General features: G+C 38.1%; 2 protein-coding genes across 3 annotated transcripts; one reads left to right on the top strand and one right to left on the bottom strand.

Moving 5' to 3' along the window:
- Positions 1-528: 528 nt before the first annotated feature.
- On the bottom strand, positions 529-6,020 carry LOC132116951 (cyclin-G2-like). The gene is made up of 8 exons (XM_059525871.1): positions 5,769-6,020; positions 4,841-4,980; positions 4,509-4,646; positions 4,176-4,426; positions 3,869-3,947; positions 3,689-3,787; positions 3,168-3,370; positions 529-1,430 (listed from the first exon to the last, which is right to left on the bottom strand). Exons 2-8 carry the CDS (start codon positions 4,943-4,945, stop codon positions 1,313-1,315), a joined length of 993 nt encoding a protein of 330 aa, XP_059381854.1. The 5' UTR covers positions 4,946-4,980; positions 5,769-6,020; the 3' UTR covers positions 529-1,312.
- An 813-nt stretch (positions 6,021-6,833) lies between these two features.
- LOC132116950 (cyclin-I-like) lies at positions 6,834-16,930 on the top strand. Of its 2 annotated transcripts, XM_059525869.1 has the most exons (7): positions 6,835-7,081; positions 7,942-8,098; positions 8,787-8,921; positions 9,931-10,005; positions 10,764-10,904; positions 11,744-11,977; positions 15,615-16,930. In XM_059525869.1, exons 2-7 carry the CDS (start codon positions 7,985-7,987, stop codon positions 16,029-16,031), a joined length of 1,116 nt encoding a protein of 371 aa, XP_059381852.1. In that variant the 5' UTR covers positions 6,835-7,081; positions 7,942-7,984; the 3' UTR covers positions 16,032-16,930. The 2 variants fall into 2 exon arrangements, with proteins under 2 accessions (XP_059381853.1, XP_059381852.1); XM_059525870.1 differs by lacking the exon at positions 9,931-10,005 and having other exon boundaries at positions 6,834-7,081.
- The last annotated feature ends 5,382 nt before the right edge of the window (positions 16,931-22,312 follow it).

The raw sequence follows: 22,312 nt of genomic DNA, 5'->3' as shown, positions 1-22,312 counted from the left end.
ATTCAGAATTCCATCAGTATGTAGTGCATTGTGTGTAATGAAACTGATCCTGTGGTATTTTTATGGCATGTTGCCCACCTGTTTCTACAAGGGAACAGAAAGATTGTTTCCAGCTTTTGACTGACTAGACATGCACTGGTTGTTGGTTTCTCATAAGAATCAGTTCCTGTTTTTGGGGAAACTGAAATCGCATCACACTGGGTGGAGTTGCATCATGCACTAGTTGTTTGTAAGTGTGAAAATCAGCTGATAACATTGTGACGTTGTAGTTGACGAAGGCTCTTGCGTGATAAAGCCACTGCTTTGTCTTACTGTTGCTGTGCAAAATATCCTGCGGCGCCGAGGCGATTTACAACATTTGCTGTCTGTTTGCCATTTGCTGTGTGTGTGTGGGATAGTTGAGGCTCTTAGGAACACAGAACTGATTCAGGAAAACCAGACTTAGCAAAACAGGAGACTGAGTGAATTTCAAAATAGCTTTTTTAATTGTGATTTATATATATATATATATATATATATAACCATGACAAAATTAACAATAAATAAGTTAATATCTACAAGTTTCAGAACGTATATGCATTTTTTTTTTACATTATACAAATTTACATTATTTTTTTTTATATTGAATAAGGTTTTTTAGGCTTTTTTCAACGTACAGTATTTGTCTTCATACATCGGCTAAAGTGAAACTTAAACTAAGTTGGCAAGTAGGTTAACAACATCACACTCACATACACGAAAAATAAACAATCCACTGTTTTTCTGCGAACACCATGCGCACCAAAGGAAAATCTCTGACTGTTTGACCTCCGAGTTCTGCAGGCACGCAGCTTTCCCACTGTCACATGCTTACAATCATAATAGAAAACTGTGCAAAGCACCAAAGTACAAGTCTTAAGTTGTTCTCTAACAGTCTAGTGTACCTTGGATATGTCATATTGAGTTGCTTGGAATGCTGACAAATCCGAACATGCACTAACTACTATATGTATGCTACGGCTACATCTTTTTTTCTTTTTTTATGTTTTTAGCTGCCAGTGTTTTGCAGTGCTGAAGTATTTCTCCTTTAGCTTAACACGAGTAATCAAGAGAGATGTTAACAGTATTTGGACTGGCTTTCTGTAAAGCCATAAAAGAAGAGTTTTAAAATACAATTCTGATATTTTGGACTCTGAGGTTTCGTTGAACCCAGGCACAATGGCACCTCGCTGTGCAACTTAAGGTTTCCAGCCAGGAGAGGTCTGAGACATCATCTTGGAAGATGACGAGGAAGTCACATCTTCATTGGTGGTTGTGCTCCTTGGCAAGTGGTTTACTGTCTGTGGGCACGGCAGCGGAAGTTTTGGGGGAAGTAGGGTCCCTCTGCGTCGCTGCCCAGCGAGCTGCTCAGACTCTCTTCCCCGGAGCTCAGGTCTTCGCTTGAATCCTCACTGTCGAAAAAGAAAAAACAAACAGTCAGATGCGCTCTCATTTATTTGATCATTTAACACAAATTCATAAAATAACATTCTATTTTATTGTTATTTTAGTATTTATATTATTACTATTATAGTAATATTAATTTCATGAATGGGTTTTTATTTTTATATTTTGTTTAATATCAGATTTGGATTGTTAGTCATTTAGTTTTTTTTATTAGTATTTTTTAAATTTCTATTAACCTTATTTTTGTATGTAAACATCTGTATTAATTTTTTTTAATTGTATTTCAGTTTGTCATTTTAGAACTTAAACCTGTTTTTTGTAAATTTATACATGGCCATTTAAGTTCTTAAACTTATTAGTAATCAGTTAGTAAACTTTAGTAAAAGACCTTAAACTTAGTAAACATTTAGTTTAACTTATTTCAGTTTTTTTAATATTTCTTTTGATGTTAATTTTTTTATAATTATTTAAAACTAATATTTCTTTCAGCATTATTTCCAATAACAAAAGCAATTTTTAATCATTTTAGATTCGTTTTTTTTTTGTAAAGTTAGACATACATTTGCTGAAATCATGTATGCGGTTCACCTGGAATATTACTGTCATAACGGGGAAAAAGAAAAAAGTCAAATGTCAGATCTTGTTTTGTACTTTGTCAAACCGACCCCACCTTGCACGCCCTTCTCTTACTCACAGATGACGCAGCACAACCTGTTAGTAAACAGTCATTATTCACTACCCACATTCCACTGCTGCACTTAGTTTGGCGTGTATGCATATCTAAGCCATTAGCCATCTCAAAACAGTACGTCCTGTCTGGATTTTTGGCTTGTAATCAGCTCTGTTGGTGAGCCTCACGAATGACTTATTGCTCCTGGTGAGAAAAACGCTCTCGGGTCGGTTGCTAAGATGTGACTGAGTATTCGTAGTTATCAAGTAACCCTGTAAGGACACCTAATAGGTGGGGTGTTCAGAAAGAACTTCAGCCTGTGCTGATGAGGTTGTAATGTAAGTGGTGTGTGTCAGTAAAACACCATGGTTTAAGTCCTGTCATGTGATGGGTAAAAACTGATAGAACTGAAACTAGAAGTTGTGATGGAAAATTGACAGGCGTACTTTACATAAATGATTCCAAAGTTTGTGTGTGGCTTTTTCCTGATATTTTAGGCTTTCTGTTATTTCCTGATATTTTAAAACCGTTATCAGTAGAATATGAAAATATAATCACTGTAATGTTGGGATATATTGTGACTGGTTAGTTCCTCATGAAAGAATAGTTCCATTGTAATTTGGAGTACTATTATTTAATATATAATAGTATTACAATTTTGAATTGTTAAATTTAGTTTTCATTTTAATTTGAGTAAATATGTAATTTTTATTATTTAATGTGAATTTAGTTTATAAAAGAATATTCTAGGTTTTTTAGTATTGTTTACATGTACATACTATTCTAGAATTTATTATTTTGAATTAGCTTTTACATTTTCTGTTCTTATTATAATTTTAAATTGTAGTTTTGTTTAGCTTTTTATTTCCATTTTAATAATTTAAATTTAAATTAAGAAATATTGCATTTGTAGTGAGGAGTCTAAATAATTTTCTGTGGTAATCAAAGCTTGACCAAAACCATTTTTATGCGGTTAACCCCGAATATTAATTTCATTTCTGTCTCTATTGACTGGTTAGTATGAGTGTGAGATCCTGATGCCTGTGTTCTTCCCCAGGTGAGCTGTGTTTACCTCTCGCTCTCGTCCCATGCACCCTCCGGGATGGTTGGCAGCTCGGGGACGCTGCGGTAGCTGCTGTGGAGGTTCTGTGCCGTCCTCCGCGAGACGATCCACACCAGTTTCTTGTGGTCAGGTTTGGCACATTCTGGAGAGGAGTATTCCCTCATACATTGACCTACCAGACTTCGCCAGCACGCCAGGTCAGCCTTGGAGATCTGCAAACAGACGCGGCTGCATTAGACACCAGCTTACATAAGGACAGGGCAGAGAGCCAGCCTCATTTTGGACTGCAGTAAACCAATAGCCTGCTGGCAACAGGACTGGGTTAAGAGCTTTAGATTCTTCCTACTCCATAGATGTTTAAGTGCTGCTGAAACTAAAGGTATATTTTTGTCTACAAATTGCCTGATTAAACTACTTGACTTTGAACCAAACAGAGCGGTCTGTGACATTCAACTTCTTTTCTTCACTTTTAAAAAGTTTTATTGATACTCAGTTTGTTTAAAAAGGTTGACATACTTATGAATTTTTACCTTCAAGTGTGTTTGTATGCGCTGGGCGATTTCTAGCAGGTCCGCAGACTGTAAGGCCTCGATCTCAAGCATCAAGAGTGACAAAGCGAGCACCGAAGGCTAAAAAACAAAAAGAGAGTTCATCAGAATTCAAACTTCTATGTAACTTCAAGAATCACTGTTTAAGTTGTTCTTTCTTACTTTTGCTTTGGAGAAAATGATTCTGCATAGGCAGGCTTTCAGCTGGGCTTCAAGTTTGTCAAGATTCAGTACATCTTTTCTGAGGAGAAAAAGAATCGGTGTATTAGAGAGATTTTGTTAGCCAAGCTGTTTGTCATTTAACAAATCTAGTAAATCTCCTAGTTTCACTGTGACCCATATACAGCAAAGTGCACTTGCCAGCTCGGTTTATCAACCTTTACAAGTCAAAGTTCCCATTGTCAGTCTGCATGTTAATGTAGTTTATCTGGCTCAGAGTCTGAAGTTTGATAATGCCAGCCGTTCTCACCTGTTGGACGTGTGTGAAAGTGCAATGGCGTGGTACAAATGCAGGAAGGTTAAGGCTGTGACGGCTTTTAACTGGAAGTTGAGCTTCTCTGAAATGATCTTCTCCATTCGGCTGAGGTCTGAGACGGTGAACTTGCACTGGCTGATGCGAATGAGCTCATGGCTGGACGAAACATTGCACTCTTCTTCGGTCACTCGGGCGGCAATGTGAAGGCAACCGATGCTGATGCAGGCCAGATACTTGGGCTGAACCTTTAGGCGACATAAAAGTGATCAGTCATAACACATTTTAATATGTTAAGCAGTTGAACTGACCTATAACTTAACTGGTTACCTTCATCATAGCTATAAACCTGTCCAGCAGGTTAACGGCTAGTACAAAGGTCTGAGTGCTGTAACCGAAGAAACTGGTCAAGCTCCAGAGATCTTCTACTCGGGAATCTCGACATTTGGCTGAAACCCCATTAACGTTCTGTGTGGATAAGGAGAAATGAGTAACAAGTTTAAAACTGATATTTTGTCAGACGTTTTGAGTAAAAGATCACAAAAAGTATTTGTACAGTATGCAATGTACAGAAATAAAAGGCAAATTTCCATAACTGTCATTGATGTTTTCAAAAAAAGTCTATAAATGTATTTTCACTGGGGTTTGTAAAACTAGTTTACCTCTTGTGTGGATTCAATCAAACTGAGTCCGGTTTCCTTTGGCAGATACTGAACCTCTTGGTCCATATTGCTCTTTAGTTCCTTCATCAGTCTGAATGCCTCCATATTTTCACTTTTTTTGTTTTAAGTCGTCAAAACACCTTTAAAAAGCATAAAAAGGCAAAGTGAAGTCAATCTGGTTCACACAGGGCGGTGGGTCAAGGTTTCGCCCAGCCCCCTTCTCTCAGCTGAGTCTCGGTGTCGGGTTTCGCTGGTTAACGCCTTCCTACAGGATATCCAAACAAATAAACTCGATCCATTCCGACTGAGATGGACAAATAAATGTGAATTTTCCTTTTTAAAACGCTTTGACCTAAATAATGAGATTAAAACTGGATCGAAAGTGAATGTCGTCCAGTTGATTCTTCAGCTGGAAAATACCTCGACTGGAGGGGAGGGGTTTAAATCTACTGTACAGTTTGTTTTCGACATTAAATTATATACGACATATTTGTGTATTACTGTGTAATAAATCGGGAACTGAAACATTAAACTGATCTATCGGCTCGACTCGCATTTATACGGAAATTAATTTCAAATTGCAAATGTACCGTTACTGGCTTAGAGAGTAACGTTAAACATTAAAGAGCACCAACGATAACAAGGGATTCGGTCATTCTAGTAAAATAAATCTATAATTTTCATTAATGACATGCACAAATGATCGATAAAATTTCTTAAAATACTGTTAAAGTCGAACGGAAATCTACAGATTACTTCCAGTCAAATTCTAACGTTAGTCTACAAATACAAGCGAAGCCAAAGATCAAGCCCATTCAAAAAAGAAATAAAAAAATACGACCATAACATTAAAACGGTGACAATTCATCTGCATAGACCTTTTAAAAGGAAACGAATATCTTATAGAAGGTTATTAAAGGTACATTACCAGGGATGTCAAAAGGACATATTCAGTTTGTATATCCGAGAATCTCTCGTCTGTTTTCTCTGCCTCTCTTTCCTTTTGTTGATGTTGAATGTAGCTCCTCCCCCTGGGCCTGTCACGTAAAAAACGTAAGTCGCTCTGTTTAGATAGTTTTATGCGTTTTAAAATGGCTGCTGTTATCATTTCTATATTTAATCTAGTGTATATTATAATATCTCATCGTCTGTTTTAAATATTTCGGCTATTAAAACATACAAGCGTAGTTTGAAAGCGTTCTGTGTTGTAAGATATTGACAGTCTTACGGACCAATAGGATCGCTCGAAGATGTAGCGTTCAAATAGTCCGCCCAAAATTCCCAGCGCTCATTGGCTGCCGGTTTTCATGTAGACGTCGACTATTGGTTAGCAAATCGATAACCCGCCCTTTTGTTTTGACAGGGTTGCCAGGGGGAAGAAAATAAAGTACAAATGCATTATTTTATCAGATGCTGATTTCTTGATAACGTTTTCTATTAAGTATACTTTAAATGATACGTGCTGTCAACATTTTAGCTGAATATTATAACAGAGCTGTATATGTAGTGATGTCTGATTCAGTTGTTAAGTTGACGTGTGAGAGGTGAGAATATTTCTTTAGGTCAAGACATCACATCGAATTTAATAAAATAACGGAATTTGTTTAAACGTTAAGCTTTTTTCCTTAAGCTTAATATCCGCGAAGGAATATATCTAGATGTTAAAAATATAATTTTATAATTTATTCAGACATTAAATTCTTTTATTATCTAGTTTGTACGGTGCTTTATGTATTTCTGTCATTTTGAGACAACCTGAATAGGATTGCATATGAAAGTAGTCCCTCTACTACAGGACGAGCTACACGCCCAAATCCATTCGACAGGTTAAGTAGTTCCGTTATGACAGTTACCACAATTCACAAAAAAAAAACAGTTGAAAAGGAAACCGTTACTAGATCTACATTTAAATGTTGTACTTTCTAGAATTTTAAACAATTTAAACCACTTTTTAATCTATTAGCAAAGTTTGTGTGCGGTGAGGAGGTCGGCGGAAGATGGCTCTTCCTTCTCAGTCTCCTCCTCGGAAGTAGACATTCGTGTCTATATTCCGTTCATTTTATTTTTAATATCAGTTTGAAAGGATCCCTCTTAGTTTTTTAACACCCCCATCAAATTTCACGGCAAACATGGAGGCGAAGCTGGACGCTTAAAAAAGATGACGGGATCCGATCTGCTCCTTTATTTTACCTCAGTTTAATGGACCGGATGATCTGCGTTTCCCACAACCTTGCAGGGGAGGTAGGAAACTAACCATTTCTAAGATCTTTTATGGACATATTTAACCGTTAAGACTCATTAAACCATCAACACTGGAGATGAATATGCACACAATATACTATTTTTGTCCTTTCGGTGTAGCTAGGTTTCTGGGATTGCGTGTTTATTGAAATGTTGCTGTGTAACGTTAGCTAGTCTGCTAATATGTAAATTATCAAATGTAAACTGCGTCAACACTATCAACATTTCCTATTGGTGTGTTTAATGTCATTGTTTACACTAAAAAATACTGGTGTTATTCTTTAATACACTATATTGTATCAATAACGTGAATAAGATGATGAATCAATCAGTTCTCATTCTTAATTAAAATAACAGGTGAAATTGTGATCATCAGATAGGAGGTGGTTTATCTATATAACTATATATATATATATTTATATATATATATATATGTATATGTATCTGTGTGTGTGCGTTACGTAAAGTAGTTTTGATTTGAGTTTGAGTTAAAATTATGAAATATATATATATATATATATATATATATATATATATATATATATATATATATATATATATATATATATATATATATAATATTTTAATTATAACCAGTAACGATAGGAATGATGGCAAAGTATATATATATATATATATATATATTTATTTATTTATTTATATAATATATATTAGTTGTATTTAAGTTAAATTTATATATATATAAAAAGCTTCAAGCTTAAGTTGACTTACTTAACCAAGAAGAATAAAGTACTGTGATGAAAAATAAACCAAATTCCCAAGGCAGCTCATCTCTTGTGGTGTATGACATATATTATATTTGATCTGTTTCTGAGATGTTTTGTGTGTTCTGTGCTCAGGTAGCTGTATCCAGTGGGGAGGTAGGCTTTTCCAGGGTTCGTGATGAAGTTCACCCTGCCCCTGGAAAGCCGGAAGCTGTCATCTCTTCTAGAGAAGGCAGTTTCTAGGGAAGCCAAACTATGGAAGGCTTACGTGCCAAAGAAACCTACCAACCAGGTGAGTCTGTCAGCTCATAGCTCTGGTTTGTTTGGTTCACATTGTGGAAGACAAATAGCTATGCTGTAATTAAGGTAGTTTCTGTGTAAGTCCATTGTGCATAATATAGGAATAGTTATGTTGCAATATACTATTACGTGCTTTAATTTAGGTCTCTTACGATGCTGCAGAATGTGTGTGATTTTCTGTATGTAAAGCTGTAACTTGGTAAACAGTGAGACTGGGATTCGTACACTTTTATGATGCTGTGTAAATATCTCTAGATGTAGTTTTCTGTGTATTATGACTATATATGGTTAATTTGTGTTTGTAACACACACATATGTGAAACTGTGTCAGAGGTCTGCTATCCAAGTCTATCCTGACGAGAAGCTCGCTGTTTTATTGTAGGTCATCAATGCTATTTTAGTATATTTGAGATGCAGTTATAGTTTTCTGGAAATTAGTTTTTCATTTTCTTTTTATTTTCAATTTTCTTTTTATTTTTTATTTAACTAAATGACAATTTATAAATATAATTTGGGGTAGTAGTTGATGATAAAATGCATTGTTGTTATTAATAAATATCTGTGCGTCTGAGTCTGATCGAATAAACAGCAATTCAGGGGTTCGATTTGGGTAATTCCAGTTTAGATGAAAGCAAACCTGTATGTTATGTATCTAATTAACTGCAGTTTTTCTTCTTCAGGATACAGATATTTCCCCTGAAAAGCATGATGAGGCCGTCCGGTGGTTGAGGGATGTTCATTCCCAGCTGAAGCTCTATCCAGAGACCCTCTGCCTGGCCATCGGCATCCTGGATCGCTTCCTCTCTGCCATTAAGGTAATGTTTAAAAATGTCTGGCCGGTCAAGGTCTTCTGCTCCAGTCAATGATTGTGGGTTTATGGCGTTTTCCATTATCCAGCTGTCCATAACAGCTTTTAGCCGTGTGTTGGCTGGCTTAATTGCAGCCCATGATAGGTTCTTCACACAATAACACCTATTTTTAAAAACAATTATAAAAATACTCTCTCTTTCTTTTCTGCATATCACCTCTTCAAGCCTGTGTAATCTTATACTTTGCACGATAACATGTATTTTATAAGTTTATAAATGTATGCATTTATATTTAAGCATGTATGCATTTCTTGCATTAAAATTTATGCATTTAAATGTAGGATTTTATGCATTTTAATGTATGCATTTAAGGTTATTCAGTGTACTATTTATGCGATTTATGCATGTATGCATTTCATGCATTATAGTTTATGCATTTAAATTATGGATGTAATGCATTGTAATTTAAGCAATCAAGTTTCCGCATGTTATAAAATTTGTTTATGCATGTTATGCATTTACATTTATGCATGTTGCATAATAATTTATGCATTTAAAGTAATCATGTTTTGTATAATTAGCATAAGTGCTTTTGAGATGCAGTGAACATTATTTTGCTTTGTTATAGAACTTTGACAGTTATGTACTGGTAAGCGCTACAGAAAGTTAGGTCACTATTTAGCTGAGCTGTTTCATTATACAACATTAGATGTTTTTTTGCTCTTTACCATTTTCTTTTAGCACATCAAAAGGGTTACAGAGACGATTCTAGAATTTTATTTATTTTTAGAGAAACTGAAACTGCACTTGATGTATTTTTAGGTGCAAATATGTGTCAGTCATTGGAGATTTGATCAGTTATTGTGCCTTGGCATTTGAATGAACAGGAAATAAACACAGGGCATGCATGTGTGTGTGTGTGAGAAACATTTGCCATTTGCCGTTGTGGCATAAAAGTGCACGAGATGCAGTACTGCAGTACCATTATTGATCACTCTCTTGGACTCTTTTTCAGGCCCGTCCGAAGTACCTGCGCTGTATCGCCATCTCTTGTTTCTTCCTGGCTGTTAAGACTAGTGAGGAAGATGAGGTGAATGCAGTATTAATATGCTGTATAATGTACAATGTCTGTTATTCTAAAAAGCAACAGAGTAGATTCATGGTCAGCATCGGTTGTTGCGGGTCTCTGTGGCTCTATTTATGCAGCATAAGTTACATTTTGCTGTGGGAAATGGTGACCCTGGATGGAACATCTCTGACGTCTCAAGTCTAAAATCAGCCCCAGTTTGATGAGCCTTCAGTAACCGTGTCCTTTACTGAGGCTGAAGGATGACAAACATTGCCTTCAGCTGCTTCATGAAGTGAGATATTATCTGTAGAAATATAACGACTGAGATTTCTGTACTTCTGGCTTCTACTTAAAACGCCGGACTAATATTTAATCCGATTATTTCCTGGCAGCCCTTTAAAGTAATTTCTGGCTAGAGCTGACCACATGATGTGGCTTAAACATAGTGAAGCAGTTACTATAATTTAGTTCCTAAGTTTTGCCATTATTTAACTATTAGGTTTCGGATTAGATTTGTTTTTTATTTCTGTAGATGTTTCTGTCTGCATATGCTTTTAATGTCAAGTCAGATCCATTTGAATATCGCTTTTCACAATACACGTTGTTTCAGAGTGACTTGTAATAAATATTATGCAATAATAATCTGCATTTTGTCATGATACAAGCAATCAAGTTGAGATTTGCTATATAGTATATATAACTCAATACATGTATACTGTATAAATAAAGATAAAGTTGGACCAACCTAACATAAATTGCTAATATAATGTGTTTTGCAGTGTATCCCGTCTCTGAGAGAGCTGGCGTCCAGCAGCAAATGTGGCTGTTCTCCGTCTGAGATCTTGCGGATGGAGAGGATAGTTCTGGATAAGCTGAACTGGGACCTGCACTCCGCCACCGCACTGGACTTCCTTTACATCGTGAGTCACTTCCTCTCAAACACACATGTAAACTTCTCAGCTCTACATACAGACGCTGAAGTCTCCTTTCTCACACCCAGTGATCTCTGACAGTACCTTGAATTGAATGGAGGTCTGGCTAAGTTTGTCCACAGATAGCAAGCATAGTATTAAAAAGCACTTTGTAGGTATAACAGTTTTTTAAACGGAAGATGTTTTCCAGTCAATCTAAATCAGATATTTTTGAAAGATCTATTTAACATCTGACAGATAACGTCTTTCAGTCATAATGCAAACAAACGCTCTCAAAAAAAGATAATAATGTATGCGTTAGTTTTTGTTAAGTAATGTTAACTTCACCAAACCTGTGCACTGTCACCATATACACCATGACCTTATTCATTTCTGCCGTAATTGGTGTTTTACAGTAGCGATATCTAATTAGCTTCATATTGGAAGCAGGTAATATCAGTTTATATATTCTAATTCACAGAACACTATTCTAGTTTACAAAAGTACTAAACAATTGTTAAACATTTTTGCTAATGCAAACACCTTATTGTTAAAGGTTTGGGGATCTGAATACGGGATTTATTTCAAGAAATCTGTTTTCGTCTTAATTGCATTGTCTGAATTTGTATTGATGTTCAGGCAAATAAGCAAAAAAAACTTTCTTTGGTTTTTAAAAATTTGATTGTTGTTGATTTTGTTCATGTGGATGTTGAGGACGGATCTTGATTGTTGGCATATTGAGGTTTCTGTTAATAGCCTTGCTGTCCATGTGGGTGCTGAAGAACTGCCAATTCACCCGATTAAGTGCTGAGATCCAAAAATAGTGACTTTTCTTCATCTGTCTATAGTTCCATGCGATGGTTTTGAGCTGTAAGTCCGGGCGGCTGAACATGGCGTTGTCGGGCCTGAACCCGTCTCAGCACGTGGCTCTGCTCACCCAGCAGCTCTTCCACTGTCTGGCCCACAATGCACTGCATCAGGTGCCCGGCTCACTGCTGTCCCTCGGCCTCATCACGCTAGAGCTGGAGAAACTCTGTCCTGATTGGCTCGCTCTCACTGTCGACCTGCTACACAAATTACAGGTGAGAACTGATGAAGCTCAGTGGCTCCAAATTATCCGACTAGTCTTTTCGATGATTGCAGGGTTCATCTGGGAAATATACAGTGCTTTTTAAACCTGTGATTCTGATTGATTGTAATGTAAATCAATGAGACCTCTATAACAGGCCACTTACATAAAATGCATGTGAAAATCAGTTATCACTCCATATTTCCCAATAATATGTCTTTGATAATATTTAAATGCTTAGTTTGAAGGCTTTCAACTTGTTAAAGTATAAGCTTTTAATCAGACGACAGATGGCATGTAGTAGATTGTGTGCAACAGGTTTTCCAGCAAAGGTCTGATCATTTAGAGAGCTTAGAATTAGCATTTCCAATATGATACAGCAGCAGGCTTCATAAGATTATAAGAGTTCATTTGTATAGAACTTCGTAAAATGAAAAAAATGAGGGAAAATGAGGAAATCTGATTCAAACACTTCCATTAAACAGATCAAAAAAGTGTTCAGGAAGATCACATTGATCTGGGGTCGCTCTCACTTTTTCTTTAGGTCTCAGGATTTGTGACGATCCAGTTCTCTCATTATTCCTCCTTACAGAGGCTCTTTTCATGCGCCATGTTTAATTGAACTCATCTGCTCAGACTATACGTTGACGCCGCAGTAGTGTGTATAATCTGTCTCACATGTTTGCTTTTCTGTAGGCTCTTTAACTCCTATCCTAACTCAGAAGATCCCCCGTCAGTCACTTCTCCAGAGCAAAGTCAGTTATCAGTGCCAGCAGCAGGTTCAAAGCGAAAGTAAAAATACAGACCTTTAAAAGCCCCTCACTCAGCCCCTGTGATGACTGTCATATACAGTTAAAAATAAAAATTGCATCATGCATCATTAAACCTAAAGGTTCAGTAACCAACACCGTCAACAACAATGAAACCGTTTAAAAATATTAATGACTTTTTATTGAACATTACTGCCTTTTAATTTGATATATGCAGTCTTTTAAATGTTGTGGGTTGGTAACAGGGTTATTATAGTTAACTAAAACTGAAACTAATATTAAAACCATTAAAATTTGTTTTTGTAACTTGAATAAAATAACATAAAATATAAAAAAGTTGCAGAGGCAGCATTTCTCATTTTAAATTAGTTTATAGCTTCTTTTCTCACTCACTCACTCACACACACACACACACTCACTCACTCACTCACTCACTCACTCACACACACACACACACAATACAAACTGTAATAGCATCACTTTGACACCAAAGCTGCATTTGTTTAAAAATTACAGTAAAAACAGTAATATTGTGAAATATTATTACTGTTTAAAATAAGACTTCTATTTGAATATTTAGTCAAATGTAATTTAATCCTGCGATGCACAGCGGAATCTCCATTCTTCAGTGTCACATGATCTTCAGAAATCATCCTGATATTCTGATTTGCTGCTCCAGCAACATTTCTGATTACCATATTTTTCAGACTATAAGTCGCACCTGAGTATAAGTCGCATCAGTCCAAAAATATGTCATGATGAGGAAAAAACATATATAAGTCACACCGGACTATAAGTCGCATTTATTTAGAACCAAGAAACAAGAGAAAACATGACCGTCTACAGCCACGAGAGGGCGCTCTATGCTGCTCAGTGTACAGTCGTGGCCAAAAGTTTTGAGAATTACATAAATATTAGTTTTCAAAAAGTTTGCTGCTAAACTGCTTTTAGATCTTTGTTTCAGTTGTTTCTGTGATTTACTGAAATATAAATACAAGCACTTCATATGTTTCAAATGCTTTTATCGACAATTACATGACATTTATGCAAAGAGTCAGTATTTGCAGTGTTGGCCCTTTTTCAGGACCTCTGCAATTCGACTGGGCATGCTCTCAATCAACTTCTGGGCCAAATCCTGACTGATAGCAACCCATTCTTTCATAATCACTTCTTGGAGTTTGTCAGAATTAGTGGGTTTTTGTTTGTCCACCCGCCTCTTGAGGATTGACCACAAGTTCTCAATGGGATTAAGATCTGGGGAGTTTCCAGGCCATGGACCCAAAATTTCAACATTCTGGTCCCCGAGCCACTTAGTTATCACTTTTTCCTTATGGCACGGTGCTCCATCGTGCTGGAAAATGCATTGTTCTTCACCAAACTGTTGTTGGATTGTTGGAAGAAGTTGCTGTTGGAGGGTGTTTTGGTACCATTCTTTATTCATGGCTGTGTTTTTGGGCAGAATTGTGAGTGAGCCCACTCCCTTGGATGAGAAGCAACCCCACACATGAATGGTGTCAGGATGCTTTACTGTTGGCATGACACAGGACTGATGGTAGCGCTCACCTTTTCTTCTCCGGACAAGCCTTTTTCCAGATGCCCCAAACAATCGGAAAGGGGCTTCATCAGAGAATATGACTTTGCCCCAGTCCTCAGCAGTCCATTCACTATACTTTCTGCAGAAGATCAATCTGTCCCTGATGTTTTTTCTGAGAGAAGTGGCTTCTTTGCTGCCCTTCTTGACACCAGGCCATCTTCCAAAAGTCTTGGCCTCACTGTGCGTGCAGATGCGCTCACACCTGCCTGCTGCCATTCCTGAGCAAGCTCTGCACTGGTGGCACTCCGATCCCGCAGCTGAATCCTCTTTAGGAGACGATCCTGGCGCTTGCTGGACTTTCTTGGACACCCTGAAGCCTTCTTTACAAGAATTGAACCTCTTTCCTTGAAGTTCTTGATGATCCTATAAATTGTTGATTTAGGAGCAATCTTAGTAGCCACAATATCCTTGCCTGTGAAGCCATTTTATGCAACGCAATGATGGCTGCACGCGTTTCTTTGCAGGTCACCATGGTTAACAATGGAAGAACAATGATTTCAAGCATCACCCTCCTTTTAACATGTCAAGTCTGCCATTCTAACCCAATCAGCCTGACATAATGATCTCCAGCCTTGTGCTCATCAACATTCTCACCTGAGTTAACAAGACGATTACTGAAATGATCTCAGCAGGTCCTTTAATGATAGCAATGAAATGCAGTGGAAAGGTTTTTTTGGGATTAAGTTCATTTTCATGGCAAATAAGGACTATGCAATTCATCTGATCACTCTTCATAACATTCTGGAGTATATGCAAATTGCTATTATAAAAACTTAAGCAGCAACTTTTCCAATTTCCAATATTTATGTAATTCTCAAAACTTTTGGCCACGACTGTAGACTACAGGAGCACTGAGCAGCATCTCTGGCAGTATAGAGCGCCCTCTCGCGGCTGTAGACGGTAATGTTTTCTCTTGGTTCATGTCTTGGTTCATGACAAATTAATTTTGATAAATAAGTCGCACCTGACTATAAGTCGCAGGACCAGCCAAACTATGAAAAAAAAGTGTGACTTATAGTCCGGAAAATACGGTATTATCCATGTTGAAAACACTTCTGCTGCTTCATATTTTTTTGTGGACACCAATACATTTGTTTCAGGATTCTTTGATGAAAAGAAAAAGTTCAAAAGAGCAGCATTTATTTAAAATGTAAATGTAACATGAATGTCTTTACTGCCGCTTTTGATCAATTGAATGCATCCTTGCTGAATAAAAGACCGTCTGACCCCAAACTTTTGAACGGTAGTGTATATCATCAATGTTTTCTTTGTTTTCTCGCTTTCAGATCGACAGTTCTCAGCTGATTGGCTGTCGAGAGCTGGTTGTACGTTGCCTGTCCATGCACACGGCTTCCCTGCCTCCTAACACTGTGTACATCTACCATTCCCTGCCAAATGCCCCGGGGCCTCGGGACGGGGGAGTCCTGCCCCCCTGGCAGGTCTCCCCTGCCCTGACAGCACCCTCTGACCCCAACACCACCCACACCCGCACTTGCAAGTCCTCAGCCAAGCGAAAGGTGGAACACATGGAGGTGGACGAGTATTTCGACGGGATCAAGCGCCTGTACAACGAGGAGAGTCTCCAGGAGGGGGCGCCCACATGCACTGGCCAAACGGTGGGAGGAGGGCAGGGTCCACCGGTGACACAGCAGAATGATGGCTCCTCCCCCTGCCCGCCTCTCCAACCGGTCAGAGAAACCTAGAGGAAACAGCCAAACAATCACACAGCCGCAGCAGCCGCGGTCATCACTTCACCTCAGAGCAAGAGAGAGGCTAAAAATACTAACAAAAAAAACTATACTGTGCATGATGCCATTTCATAAGCTTAAACATAAAAGGCTTTTAAAAAAGCAGAAAAAAATGTTATAAAAAGGAAAAATGTTTGCAAAAAAAGTATAAATATTTTTCCCTCCATCTGTGGAAACAGGTATTGTTTCTGTTTGTCTCTCTATATGTATTTGCCAATTTTTTTTCCTGTCATTTACTTCCTCACTGTTGTCGTCTTTTTCTTTTTGTCAAACACAGACCTCAAAAACCTTTGAGTGCTTTTAAATATCATATTATTAAAATGTTTATTAAAATAATACAAACAATTATTTTAATAAAACTAATAAATATATATTTACATATATATATATATTTTTTTTTAAGGCTGTAGTTAAAGAGTGGTATTTCTGAAGATGTATATTAGTTTTGTACAAATGTACACTCTCATTCACGGCTGGGTCTGATTGCTTGAATGTGTGTGTGTGTGTGTGTTGAGAGAGAGAGAGCTTGTGAAGGGTGATAATGTCCCTATCACTTCCTTATACTGAGCATTAAAGATGAGCTAATGTTGTTCGTGGCATTAGATCACACATGGTGTCACTTGGTTAGATGATCTGTTTGTCGCTTGTTCTAAACCTAGTAATGTAACTGTTGTAATGAGTAGAATAAAGTGCGTACAATTCTGAACTAACAGAAGAAGCTTTAGACTGTAACCATTCCTTTGTTGATCATAACCCTCCTGCTGAAAGCTCTCTCTCCTGCTCTGAGGTGCTGATGACAGTCGGGCCGCTGCTGAGAAACCTCCCAATGCTCAAATAAAAGAAAATCTTACTGAGCTGCTCTTGTCTTGTCGTTTTTCTGAGTTTGTGGAGAAAAAATGTGCTAAAGGATCCCTGTTAACGATGAGACCTGAGATCTTTACTGTGGACTCATTGTAGTCATTAACACGAGAGAAACGGAGGGGTCATAGGTCAGACTTCTGCGTCATCTGATGTATGGTTTATGTGATGTAGCTAATGGATGATGTATGAGTTGCCCAAGAAAGGTTCATTAATATCTAAAGCCTACAATGACACGTAAAGTAGAGAAGTAGTTATTTATTTAAATAAGAATTTGTTGAATTACTGCAAATACAGTTTTATCTAATAAGGTAGCCTAAAGAAATGGATGGAACAGATGGAGCTGTGAAATGTTCCTGCAGCTGAACATATATGCAAATGTAATATGTACAAAAATCACATTTCTATTATTGAAATATATTGTCATTATATGCTGTAAAAACATGTATGAAACCTATTAGAAATTTGAACATTTTCATATATTAACATATACATCTAGCCAATAAATTGTAGCCTTATATTTATGTAGACTGAAAATAATTTATTCTTTGAATTTCCTTTTTTAAGGTAAGTGGTTGCAATTTATTTTAACTACATTTAAATAAACAAATATAGTTGACTAACTTTCAATATATATATTTTTTATTAAATGTAGCTATAATAAAATAAATGTATATCCATTCTAAAACATGTCAATACATGTTGATATTATGTAAGCAAATATAAGATATACACGTGCTTTTGAAACATTTATAAAAAAAATTGTAACCGATTTTCTGTATATATGTTGTTTTAATAAAGTTGCATATATTAAATATATATTTTTGACATGGTTGCTACATTTAAAACCATAGAGTATATATTATTAATATACATAAGTAAATTTTAAGGTTTTTTGTTACAAACTTAGAATGTATAGGCTATATGTGAAAATTACACATGATCTTGAAGGGAACATATATGGCAATATGTCATATATTAAATTTTCGTACGTTGAATTTCATGTCATAAAAAAATAAAATAATGCTTCAGAATATTTTTCCATCATTAACTGTTTATATTTTCATTGCATAAATGTCAGTGTTTAGTGAATGTTTCAGTGGATAGAGTCAAGTTCACACAGGTGTAGTTCACTACAAGACTTTTGAGCAGTACTAATATTTTATCACTTAAAACAAACATTTTATCTTTTAATAAACAACTTTTTTTATTTTTTTAATTTTTTTATCAAATGCAGTGGAATTTATACATTTTAAAATCGTCTCAAATATGTCCAAATACTTCAAGGTGCCAGTGCTTACTTAATCCTTGTGTATCAATATAAATAATAAATCAATACATTATATAGTAACGTACATATTCTACAAATGACGTTTCGATCATATTTTACAATAGGCTATATACAGTATATTTTAGCAGTTTAGTAGTAGGATTGACCTAATATTGTCATTACCAGACTTCATACCAAAGTTTTTAATAGACAAATGATTTTAAACAAATATATACATGCATTCATGTATAGATAGAGATGTATGCAGCACGCAGGTATGGCAGGTGGAACTGAGAGAGGAACACGTGGGCGGAGTTATAATCTCAACACGCGAAACCGCTTGTCAGCTCCTTCAGTTCAGTTTGATTGCGCGAAAACACGAGAGATTCACACGGGGTGAGCATGGCCACCGACTTTACACAAGACTCCGTGCTGCGCTTCATTATCAACAACGGCGGGACGGTGCGAAACGCCGATTTGTTAACCCACTTCAAGCAGTTTTTGCGGGATGACGAGGAGAGGGAGCAGAACCGGGAGTTGTTTAAGAGGTATGTGAACTCCGTGGCTACTGTGAGGCAGGAGGAGGGGGTGTCTCATGTTGTGCTGAGAAAAAAATACCGTATGCATCTCGGAGACGTCGCTAAGAACCGCGAGCCGGGAGGAGACTCAAAACAAGCCTTGAGTGGGAAACCACAAGCTGCTTTGACCATCCCGAATCGCGTCGAAATCCTGCCAGTTGCTGGTATCCTCACCAACAACAACAACGATTCTACTCCCAGTTTTGGAAAATCTGTCAGAACTTCATCACCTTATGGGAGGGTACAACCTTCAGTCTCTACTTCCTGTGAGAAACAGGTTAATGACACCTGCCCTTTGGAACCAGCCCCATCTGACACGGACAGTCGCTCGAATGGGAGCGGCAAGAGCTATGAACAACAGCCATGGGAGGTGAAAGCAACCAGGGAGGCAACAGAGCAAGAGCACAACAGTGTTTACGTTGCCAAACAGAGACAATTAAGGGAAGCAGATGGTTGTGAGCAATCCATCGTCAACCCTGCGCATTGTGCTTACTACGAGGTTAGAGTGTCGCCTACCATTGAAAAGAAAAGCACCTCAGACGTTCACATCAAAGAATGGCCTACGCACTCGGCCCTCGGAGAGTCTCACATATACAAGTCTTCACCTTGCCTTCTGGACCGCCCTGTTTCTCCACACATAAACTCCCAGTTGTACAACCAAGCTGGCTTAAGCCAAAGCAATGATAGTATACTAAGACCAAATGGAAGGTTTAATGGATTTCCGATCCAGGAGCGGGATGAATATGAGCCTCACGGCTTGTTCGTTGACGACCCTGCAATGTACCTGCAGGTCCGTCGTCCATCGAGTCTATCCTCAAGTCGTGATAGCATCTCAATCCCATCCCCTTCTTCTACGCCACCCGACACCGGTTGGCCGCATGGCAATGAGTGGTCCAGCGACCAGGGACTTGTCCCAGGACAAGATGGGAACGATGTACGCGCTTTCCTGCGTCGCACTCAGGAAGCAAGACTGCTTTTGCAACTGCACCAACAGAGTCGCTCCATCACACCCATGCATCACTCGATGGGTCACCTCGTCGACGAGGACTCGAGAGCGTCTACACGAAGCAGTTCACCAGAGACCCGTCACGGACCCATCGTCCGCCGCTTGACGTCCCGTCTGCAGAGTCGCATGTGCCGGAGTCTCGGGGAAAACCTTGATCAGCCGTTCCCAGAGGACAACATCTCAGCGCGGCAGAACCGTCTCCAGCTGCTGTCCTCGACTCTAAGCATGGGAAACTTAATCTCGCAGTCCGCTAGTCGAGGACAAAGTTTCAGAGACCTTTCATTGCCTGCTGGATCCACACGAAGCTTATCAACCTCCGTGCATGATGGTTCCTTCAGCAGCAAACATTACTCCGTCCCTCTTGACCCCAGAGAACATGACTGGTTTGTCAAAGCGGCATCAGGCACATGGACTGACATCTACGCTCTCTTCCGAGACGACCCAAACCTCTTGCGCAAGCGAGACTTCATATCCGGCTTCACCATCGTCCACTGGATCGCCAAACACGGGGACCATCGCGTCTTAAACACACTGTCATACGGCGTCGACAAAGTTGGGATGACTCTGGATGTCAACGCAAAGACTTTGGGTGGCTACACGCCGCTTCACCTGGCCGCCATTCATGGCCATAAGAAACTCATTCGGCTCCTGGTGCAAAAGTTCAAAGCTGATGTGCAGATTAGGGACAGCAGTGGAAAGAGACCGTGGCAATATCTGAGCAAAGACGAACAACGGGACATCTTAGAGCTTCTAGGCGCATCACAAAAACGCATTAGTGGTAGTCCAGCAATGCCTGCAAACCTGTCCACAAGACCTGCGACGACCAAGGTGAATGTCAAAAGACATACGTCTATCGCTGCACTGTTCAAACACAAGTCTCACTTGAGGGTCTCATCTGGTCCAGAAGAATTTTAGCGGCCAGATTGTTGTAAGGACCTTGGTCTCTCACAATGGTGGCACTTTTTATAAATAAAATGTGGAAACTTGCATCGAACGGTTCAAAGTTTTGTAAACTTGTATATCCACAAATGGGTTTGTGTGTTTCTGTGAACGATATTTGTATATTTTGGTGTTTTGAAACCGTGAGGCAGATATTATACACCTTTCTTGTATTCTGAACACATTATGCTAAAGGGATAGTTCACTCCAAAATTAAAGTGCTTTCATTTTTTGCTCACCCTGAATATTGTTCCAAACCTGTTGGATTTTTTTTTTGGTCCATGCAGCTAATGAATTTCAGTGGGATCCAATGTTGTTTTGGACCCCTCCAAAAAATGCAGTTCTTCAAAATATCAGAAGGTAGAAAGCCATACAGATGTGGAGAAACATGAAGCTGAGTGAATGATGGCAGGATTTCAATTTTGGGTGGACTGTCCCTTAAACAAGTCTTATATACAACAGCGTTTTGCTTGTGCTGACAAATTATATTTCCCGTCTTGTTGTTTCAGACTGACGATCATCTAAATACGTATTCTGCTCATAACAAGTTTTTAATTTCCTCTACAGGGACAACTTTGGTCCAGTGCACTGTGATTGTTTTTATCCTTGAGCTCTGCAGGTGTAGAAAACTTTTTCTGCCCCCGTTGTACTTAATCTAGGAAACTATGTAAGCATTTCAATCTCATTTATGGTTTTAGTTTTTTCATGTTGGGATGCTGCAGTTGGTGCCTATCTTCACATGATCTCAGACTTTGATGCTCTCCAGCACTGTCTGCATTGGTGATGAATACTACAGATAAGCTCCTAGCTGGTTTAGACCGTTTAATATTTAACTCACCTTTCCTCCTTATCTTAATACATTGGAATGAGCAATAAAGAAAAAAACCCTTCAAATTCCAGCCCATTTATAAGAACATTTTAGTTATTGCTGAGGAGATGCCAAAACAACGGCATCTCACAGACCTTCTTAAGTGTTGCTTAAGCATCCGAGTGCTTAGGTCAAGTTTTCTTTCTCTTTTTTTTTGATTTTTTTTTCTCAGAATCATTTTATAGAGTGAGTTGAGGTGGGAATGGAAGTTCTCTGTTGGTTTGCATGCTTGGCTAAACCTGTTTTTGTGTGTTCTGTCTGATCTGAGAGATACAGGAAACAGAGTTTGGAAGAAGAGTTTGGTATGATCGTTGGAGCCGGGTGTTTTTCTTTCTCTTTCCCCATCACAGTTAAACTTTTTTTTTTATTCCATGGAAACTTCACGGCCTGAACTGTGGGTATGAAATGTTGTGTTTGCTGACATGTTTCGACATGTCAGTGTGTGTTGGCTGTGTTTCTGCTCTGCATTGAGTCTTACATAATATTTACACTTTGTAATGCACCTTTATGTTCCAGAGTTATTATTTGAATAAAATACTTTGACCTTTGTAAAACAGTCTTAACCTTTGATTCAGTGCTTTAAGATACGGACCAATCACACTTTTGGACCATGAAATCAAGCAATCTTTCTCAGCATTTTTGGTTGTGCTCCATGCTACATTTTTTAGACCATTTTCACTTTGATTTCTCATCATGCCATAATGTCTGAACCCTTAT

The sequence above is a fragment of the Carassius carassius genome, chromosome 36 (assembly GCF_963082965.1).
Source record: "Carassius carassius chromosome 36, fCarCar2.1, whole genome shotgun sequence".
In the NCBI taxonomy this organism is placed as follows: Eukaryota; Metazoa; Chordata; class Actinopteri; order Cypriniformes; family Cyprinidae; genus Carassius; species Carassius carassius.
The sequence above is the reverse complement of the archived record's forward strand: the minus strand, read 5'-3'. Positions and strand labels throughout refer to the sequence as shown.

Bases quoted from the DNA above. Each gene is read 5' to 3' on its own strand.
- LOC132116950 (XM_059525869.1), top strand. From the start codon at position 7,985: ATGAAGTTCACCCTGCCCCTGGAAAGCCGGAAGCTGTCATCTCTTCTA. The intron at 8,922-9,930 runs GTAATGTTTAAA...ACTCTTTTTCAG, and splicing joins GCTTCCTCTCTGCCATTAAG to GCCCGTCCGAAGTACCTGCG. The intron at 10,006-10,763 runs GTGAATGCAGTA...TGTGTTTTGCAG, and splicing joins AGACTAGTGAGGAAGATGAG to TGTATCCCGTCTCTGAGAGA.
- LOC132116951 (XM_059525871.1), bottom strand. From the start codon at position 4,945: ATGGAGGCATTCAGACTGATGAAGGAACTAAAGAGCAATATGGACCAA. The intron at 4,427-4,508 runs GTAACCAGTTAA...TGTCGCCTAAAG, and splicing joins GGTTTATAGCTATGATGAAG to GTTCAGCCCAAGTATCTGGC. The intron at 3,948-4,175 runs GTGAGAACGGCT...TTTTCTCCTCAG, and splicing joins CTTTCACACACGTCCAACAG to AAAAGATGTACTGAATCTTG.